At 35.0% G+C, this 8,817-nt stretch overlaps 1 protein-coding gene across 2 annotated transcripts in view; it reads left to right on the forward strand.

Moving 5' to 3' along the window:
* The window catches only part of abch1 (ATP-binding cassette, sub-family H, member 1), a 32,936-nt gene extending 24,660 nt beyond the window's left edge, over positions 1-8,276 (forward strand). The window contains exons 18-20 of one of the 2 annotated variants that reach the window (XM_056477000.1): positions 2,632-2,791; positions 4,784-4,888; positions 6,991-8,276. In XM_056477000.1, coding sequence (XP_056332975.1) covers positions 2,632-2,791; positions 4,784-4,888; positions 6,991-7,097 — 372 coding nt within the window. In that variant the 3' untranslated portion in view covers positions 7,098-8,276. The remainder of the gene's footprint in view (positions 1-2,631; positions 2,792-4,783; positions 4,889-6,990) is intronic. The other variant, XM_056477001.1, reaches the window with a different exon arrangement.
* The last annotated feature ends 541 nt before the right edge of the window (positions 8,277-8,817 follow it).

Here is an 8,817-nt window from a genome sequence, read left to right on the forward strand (position 1 = left end):
CACAACGGATCGTTACATTGACCGCATTACTGCTGTTGCTCCACCAATCCGCCTGTCAATCTCACATTCCATCCTTCCCTCACTTGTGAACAAAACCCCAAGATACTTGAACTCCTCCACCTGGGGTAAAAACTTTCCTCCAACCTGGAGATAGAACATGGGACATGAAATGCCTCTTATTAATAGCAAGTAAAAAAACTAGTTATTTAAAATAGAAAATAAACTTTTTCTTTTGTAATAAATTGTAGATAATACATTCCTGCTTAAGTATTAATGTGTGTGTGTGTATCAATATCTAGACTGCATACATGGTTAAATCTTTGAAATGCATTAAAAGTCTAGCTCCTTCCAGATGTGTTGACCTTAGAGGCTCTCTCTAAGATCTGCTCACACTGACATTCATAAGCATGTCAGGTTGGTGCAGGGTTTCATCAGGAGGATTTGAGCTCTGTGAATTGTCATGAGCTCTGTAAATTTTAGAAACAGCCCTGAGACTGAGCCATATAAATATTTTTATTCATAAATAATTTGTGGCTTCGCTGCTGGTGATTTGTTCTTGACCACCAGAGCAACAAAGGGATTGCTTTGGTAACAGAGCTGACTGTAGATTACAGATTCTATTTCTGTAATGCGCTGACTTGTGCTACGTAATCAGACTTTAAGAGCTGTGAGCTTTACAAAACATACACTTTACACTTGCTTAAGGTTTCTGCACTTGTGTTATGCCAGCATTCCGTGATGACTGAATTAGATTGAATCAGACTAAATCAGCAACCTATTGTTAAATATTACACATATGTATTGTTTTTGCAACATAATGCTAAAATGGTATATTTGACCGTACACAGCATAGGGATTGAAATATATTTTTACAGGAAATGTACAGGTATGAGCACTACAGACTGAAATAAATGTGTGAAATATATCAACCAGATGATATTTTTTCCATCACATTAATTTTATGTGAAAACACAAAGTAATGCTTTATTTTGATGGCCTGTTTTATTCAATCTGTGAATATTTTTTATAATATTTTTTAGGGGTTTTTCTCCTTTAATGTAATAGGACAGTGAAGGACAGACAGGAAAGCATTGGGAACAGAGAGAGGGGAAGGATCGGCATAGGGCCTCGAGCCGGGAATTGAATTCAGGTTGCCGTGAACACCTTGGTGCTATATATCGCCGCACTTAACAACTCTGCTATTGGCGCCGACTAATCTGTTAACTAAAAGTAGATTTGGTAATGTAATATGTTGTAATTGTTAAATATTTATTAAAATTGTAAATAACTGCTTTCATATTGTATGTAGTTTCAAATTTATCTATTACTCCATGCACTATTGCTTTTATTACTATTACCATTAATAATAATAATAATAATAATAATAATATCAGAGTGATTTCTAAAGGGTCTTGTGACTCTGAAGACTGGAGTAATAAGCTGAAAATTCATAACTAAAATCACTGGAATAAATGATTAAAATTAAATGATTGAAACTTAAATTATTAAAATTAAACTACTTTTGCACAGTTATTTTATAGTGCAATGACATTTAACATTTTTACATTTTGTACTGTATTTTTGATTAAATAAATGCAGCCTTGGTGAGCAGGAGAAGCTTATTTTAAAACATTTAAAAATCGCACTGAGCCCAAACTTTTGACCAGTAGCGTACTACATACTCATTCTGGCCTGTCATTATATTTAAATATGTATTGTTGTTGTATTGTTATTATTAATAATTCATTCAGTCATTTATTCATTCATTAATAATACAAGTGAACATACACAATTTTCTTTTTTTTTTAAATGATAAAAAATTACCATGCTGACAAATGATACAAATGGTAAACAAGTGATTTGTATTTTGGGGTTGTACTGTGATCCCAAAATGCAGTCTTCTAATATATTAGCAAATAATGGCCAGTGTATAAACTGATTGACATTTTAGTGGATGTCTCCTGTAAATCATAATGGAACAAAGTTTTGTTTTTTAATCACAGAAAATAATATTAAATGGGCATGGGTTGGAGAATTAAAGTCCATATAGCATTAGCAGTATTCCCTTTGTATTATGATTTAATAGCCCACATCACACCTGCAGTTCTCCATGATAAATATCCAGCGTTCTCCAGCCTCTAGTGCCGAAACTGCAGCTCCACACAGGAAGTTTGGCCAGAGGAGAAATGGTCGTGTCCAACTGAGCCTGGTTTCTTTTCAAGGTTTTTTTCCCTTCACTTCGTCAGTTGGGGAAGTTTTTTTTTCCTTCGTCACTGGCTTGCTTGGATTGGGACTTGTGGAGCTGCGCATCGATGGATTTGCTCTTCAGTGTTTGGACTTTCAGCAGTGAATTTTGAACCACTCTGAACTGAACTTTAACTCTGAAATTGTATTACTTTATTAGAAGTTCTATGTTAAACAGCTTTGACACAATCTAAATTGTAAACACGCTATAGAAATAAAGATGAATTGAATTGAATATATTATCAACATTTTATCTCAAACCTGAAAAATGTCATTAAACATTGTGCATTTTGTAGGAGCATTAGAAAAATGAATACAGTTTTTATATGATCTTTCTGTCATGATTGTTGTTAGCATGTTTATTGTGTCTTTGTCTGTGTGTTGCAGATTCCTAATGAAGGCTCTCTGGCTCTGGTGATCTCACTGATTGTGCTGCAGGGAGTCACTGGGATCTCCTTTGGTCTGGTCATATCTTCTGCTATCGATGATGAGCAGTCGGCCAATCAGGCGGCTCTTGGAGTCTTCTACCCCAATCTCATTCTAAGCGGTACATCTTACCCATGAATCATGTTATCCTGTGGCCTTTTACTGACATTTTATTTTTAAGTCCTTTAAAACCTTTACACCAGAACTGATGCAACAAGTGATAGTTCACCCCAGAATTGAAAATGTACCAATCACTGTCTTTCTTCTGTTGAACACTAAATAAGATATTTGGAAGACTTTTGGAGCAACACAGTGGCTCAGTGGTTAGCAATGTTGCCTTACAGCAATAAGGTCACTGGATCGAGTACCAGCTGAACCAGTTGGCATTTCTGTGTGGAGTTTGCATGTTCGCCACATGTTGGCGTGGGTTTCCTCCATGTGCTCCTGTTTTCCCCACAGTCCAAAGACATGCGCTATAGGTGAATTGAATAAACTAAAGTGGCTTGTAGTGGATGTGTGTGAAAGTGAAAGTATATGGGTGTTTCCCAGTACTGGGTTGCAGCTGGCAGGGCATCCACTGCTTAAAACCAAAGTCCCTTTAAGGCAAGTGATTTCACTCGGCGACCATCTTTGAAACATCTTTCGTGCAGTATGCTCGGGCATTCTGTCTGAATGGGAAAACATCAAATTCTCCCAAACTGTTAACCAAGCTTACGATTACATTACATATTTGGAACCACCAATAAAATTAAGCAACAACTGTATCATAAGTATCGGTTCTAAACGTCAGAATCAAACAAAATCTGCATTTTTTCAGTGTGCCCAAGCTAATGCACTTGCGCACTGGAAAGGAATGAGATCACGACACCAACCTCATTTATGGCAGTGTTACACATTATCATCCTTTGGATAATGATCGTCTGATCATGCTGGTCTTCTGTAGTAATCCACAACTTGGTCTTTATGGCGAATCTCCTCCAGAAATCACAGCAACTCTTTGTTTAAAAGTTTGTGCGGGTTTGAGTAGTTTCTGTCATGTGATGTGCGTTTGACAGGATGGACTTTACCTCGTGTTCGTTTCATACAGATTACAAAACCAGAAAACATTTCTTTTCAAGTGCACTTGGTTCATTTAAAAGTACAGATTTCAAGCTTCATGTGGATATATGTCTTATGTCTGTGAAGCAAGTATTCGCTGTGATTCCCAGTGTGTTTGTTGTCCACCAAACTGTGGTAAAAGCACATGTCTGATCCGAGCTTCCCCCTGGAAAAACGTCAGTCCATAGCAATCGATGATTGGCTTCTGTGCTTGTAGGTGGGGCTTCATTTGCCATATTGACCGTTACACTTTTCCCCGTTCAAAACTATATGAGTGACATGTCTTGTGTATTCTATAGTCTTTGTTAAAACATATGCTGGATAAGTTGACGGTTCATCCCGCCATGGTGACCCCTGATGAATAAAGAGACTAAGCTGAATGAAAATGAATGAGTGAATGAAGACTGTTGGAAACCAGTAGGTGTTAACATCTATGGTATGAAAAAAATCTATAGAAATCAATTGCTACCAGTTTTTAGCATTCTTCAGCATTTCCTCTTTTGTGTTTAACAGAAGAAAGAAATGCAAACAGATTTGGAACAAGTGGATATTGAGTAAATAATGACAGGGTTTTCTCTTTTTTGGGTGGGTGAACTATGCCTTTAAGATTGTTTATCATTTCTCCCTATATCTCAAAATGGTACAATCAAATGAATATTATCAGGGGTATTCAAGGGTAAAATATTTGGGTGTATCCAGTACATTAAAGGATGTGATGTGAATTGATTGATTGATTGATAGTGGAACGGAATAAACAGAGTGAATAATGATTGACGATTAGATAACAATAGAAAGTAAATATACTGTATTTAAGCACTCTAAAGAAATGGAGGGACGTTCTGAGGTCCTGATCCCACTTAATTCTCATAATTCACATCAACTAATTTGTAGTTTTTCTGCTCAAGCAACACGGACACACTAGTAACTACTAAAATATAGACCTAGAAGGTGTTCGAGATAAGTTTTGTCTTAATGAAAGTAGTCATCTGTCTGCATCTCTGTCTAATTGCTGTAGGTGTTATCTGGCCGGTTGAGTGTATCCCGTATCCTCTGCGATATTTGAGTCTCATCCTGCCACAGACATATGCATCTGAAGCCCTGCGCTGTATCATGTACAGAGGTACAGTATTGCCACTTATACATCTATGATCATACATCTATAGACCATTTGGAGGGATGTAAATAATAACAATGGCCCTAACATATTTCCTGTTTTCCATTTTTATTTTCCATAGCTTCTGACAATCCAAAAAGGTCCACATATAGATAAATAATGTTATGACAGCTGTTTTAACATTTAGTTATGATTGAATTTCCTCTTGTTACAGTTATAAAATTACTTGACAAGCAGGAAATGTTCATAGGCCAATGACATGACCACATTGAAATGGTCAATATAATGCGATTTAATTATATTTATATTTTGGCAGCACTACTTTAAATAAATATTTATTTATATGTAAAAAGTATTTTAAAAGAATATATTAATTTACATTTAAACTGCATCAAAATAAAATATGCAATATACTAGACTTATTTCTTAATTATATAGCTAATAATTTTAGAATTTATTTGTATAATAGTATATAATATATAATTATCTAACACATACATTTATTAAATATATATATATTTATTCTATTTTGCTAAAATATGTCAAATAAATTAAAAAAATATGTAAATGTTTTATTTATTAGAATAAAAAGATTCAGATTTATTTAGTTCTAATAAACGGTATTATATTTAGAGATTTTCATGATTTTCACATGCATAAAGACTCTAGAATGAAGCATTATCTTTTGTTGTTTGGTTAATATTATTGACATAAGGCATATTTAGAATATAGTTGTCACTTTTTAAGCTTGTACTCCGTGCTATTGACTTGATACTGAAGCACATTTACTTTCGGCATCCCAACATAAGGCTGTATAAAAATAAAATGAGCCATAAACTCAAATGTGTGCATGTAAACGTCCAGATGGTAGATGTTGTTTACAGTTGCAGTGTTTGGTACCGGTGCAGTCTTCTCACCTTTCACAATTCATGGAAATGGTGTGTCTATAATCTTGTTTCTAGTATCACGAACCTCAAAGCTAATCTCCTACCAGCAAACCTCACAAGTCTAACGTCTCTTCAGTCCACACAAGCACTCAGTAATCTCCTCTGAAGTCCCACTCATCTAACATTTTCCCTGTGCTACAAACATCTTGGGTTACAGTAGACTTTAGGACACCCGACACTCTCACGTCTCAATTATTCACAGAGCAGGAGGAGCGTCTGCCTCCATTCCTAAATTAAACACACGACCACACTACTGTGTACCTGCCTGCTCTGCTCAGAGACTCAGAGAAACACACACACACATACACACACATACACATAGCTCAAGTTCAAGTTCATACCCACTGAGGCTGATTGTCTGGTGAGGGGAGATCAGAGCTGAGACTGGAAATGTGCAGACTGTACACAAACAGGGCTTTTCCCTTCATTAATCTGCAGCAGTGCTTTGGGTTATGGTTATGGTATCATAATGACATCATTCTGAGAGATTGTTGTTATTCTAAATTCAAATAAATAAAAATAAATTGATTAAATATAGAAAACTTAAAATAAAATAAGTATTAATTGTATCTTAGAATACAACATTTAAATAAACGGAGCATTTCCAATAGAGCCTATGCACATTCATTTACTGCTCGGTCCCTAATGAAAAATAAAAACTGGTTTCTTGGAAGCTAATTACTTGTAAAATTAAAATGAAAATAAATAAATAAAATGATAAAAAAATAAACTTTCAAAAATTTTGATTATTTAAATTTTAAAATGTAAACATTTTATTTAAATGTGTATTTTTCAATTAATGCTTATTTTAACAAAAGAATATATATTATATTTATATTATATTATATGAATTATTTCATTTTTAAATAAAATATCTACAGTAGTCCCAATTAAATGTAAATGTATAAAAGTATGCCTGAACGTTCTGTATAGAAAATTGTTGAAAATTATTGTCATAGTTTCACTCTTCATGAAATTACAATTTATTTAACACCCTGAAAAGCCAAACTGTTTACTCTTTACTTACAGATTTTATACTCACCTTAAAAGAAGAATATTCTTTCTTTCACATGTAAAATAAACAGATTTGAATTGAGCCTACACTGATTTCCAATCTGTCATGACTCTGCTCCTCTTTTGACTCTCTGATTTCTAATTCAGGATGGGGTTTGTCCCGCATGATGGTTTGGCGAGGCTTTGCAGTCACCCTTGGCTGGAACACATTCTTCCTCATGTTGGCGACCATCATTCTCAAGCTGAGAACGTGAGAGGCTCAGCTCAATACAGGTTCTTCAGATTGGGAATGAAGGGGTGTTCGTCGAGGCCAAAAACATGATTGACACATGAATCTGCCAATCAGAGGCTCTCTGTCTTCTTAATATGCCATTCACCCAAAACTGGCCTCTAAAGGACCATCAGTGTGAAACTCAGGGCATTTCTCAACCAGCTACCCTTAGAGACATGTTATACAAAATAATCCAGTATCGAGTCGACTGACAATGTGAAGCATAACACTGCTGGAGCTATCCATACTCTCTTCTTTTTCGCCAGTTTATATAATGCATCCGAGTAGGTTCAGCGTGCCTGAGTTTCTTTGTGTATGTTCCATATGCCTTGTATGTGCCAGTAAACCTTATTAGACTGGGTACAAGCACACACCCATAAACTGCTTTAGGTTATATGGCCTAAACAGTAGGAGTCTCCTCTCTTTGTACAGTAGTGTTTTGTTTTCCAAAATCGCTGCTTGTTCATTGTTTTTTTACAGTAATAGTTTTTCTGTCTGGGTGATGATAATCCATTCATGTGCCAAAAAAGAAATGAAGGACGAACGGCGATGTTTACATTTGTGCACATAGCAGGCCAATGTTAAACCTGATAGTTGCACTGAAAAGACAAGTTTAGTCTGTGTTTTAGGATATTTTATATATGAATGACAGCACAAACTGCATCACAATGCAAGCCATATGCTGAGTTACTTGGAATGATGAGAATAGTTTGAAGGATATTTTAGCGTGCAATATTTGATGAGGAGATACTTTACATAGAGGTTTTGGGTATTAATATTAGATGTGAAGCACTGTTCTTGTAAAATGACAACCACTTATGTACTTCGACATTAGGGTTTTTTAGTTTCTACATTCTACCCTCACTTACCAGTTCTAGTTTCTGGTTTGGTTTTAATTGTAAGGGTTCATCCAAAAATCTAAATATGCTGTTATATGAAACAAAATCAATGCCAAAAGTATTGAAATAAAAAGCTTGTCAAATAGCTCTAACTAAAAAATAATAATACACTGGATTAACAACTGCATGTGTTTTAGTGACTTGAATTTAGGTCCTGAAATTTCACACAGCTGTTTACTTAAGCTGTTAATATTTCAATTCAAAACACAATTTTATCCTTAAATTTAATACTTCATCTTCAACCTTCAGATTTCACTTTCAAAATATTAATAAAAAAAAAAAAAGCAAAGTATAATATTCAAAACACAAGTTTCAGTTCATTTTATTTGAGTTAAAAAATTCGCTTACGTAAATTCAGTGGCTGAAATTCGGCTGTTAAAATTCCGGGTACTGCAGCAAAAGCAATAGATTGCAAATAGCAGATTCGATAGATGCAGATTGCTTTTTCACCAGCACGTGGAGATGGATCAATTTAAGATTTTTAAACCAGTAAATAGGTGAGAAAAAAGCTAATAACAGCACAAAAGTAGCATTTAATATTAATTTCAATGTCTTGGACATTATAAGTAGGCTAATAAAAGCCTTTTCAGTAGGTCTAAAATGAGTAAATGATGTTTTGGACATAATAATGTAATGTAAGGAAAACCAGCTGGGGATCATGTAAACCTCATTCCTCAGATCTCAAGAGGTGATCCAGCGATCTTTCGCCTCCTTGTTGAGCGTCTCCCATTCCGGGATCGCAGGTTTGCGACCTGTTTGGACCGGTAGGGTTATGCATGTAAAAAAGTGGTAAAAAAGCAATCT

Source organism: Danio aesculapii, chromosome 17, assembly GCF_903798145.1.
Source record: "Danio aesculapii chromosome 17, fDanAes4.1, whole genome shotgun sequence".
Lineage (NCBI taxonomy): Eukaryota > Metazoa > Chordata > Actinopteri > Cypriniformes > Danionidae > Danio > Danio aesculapii.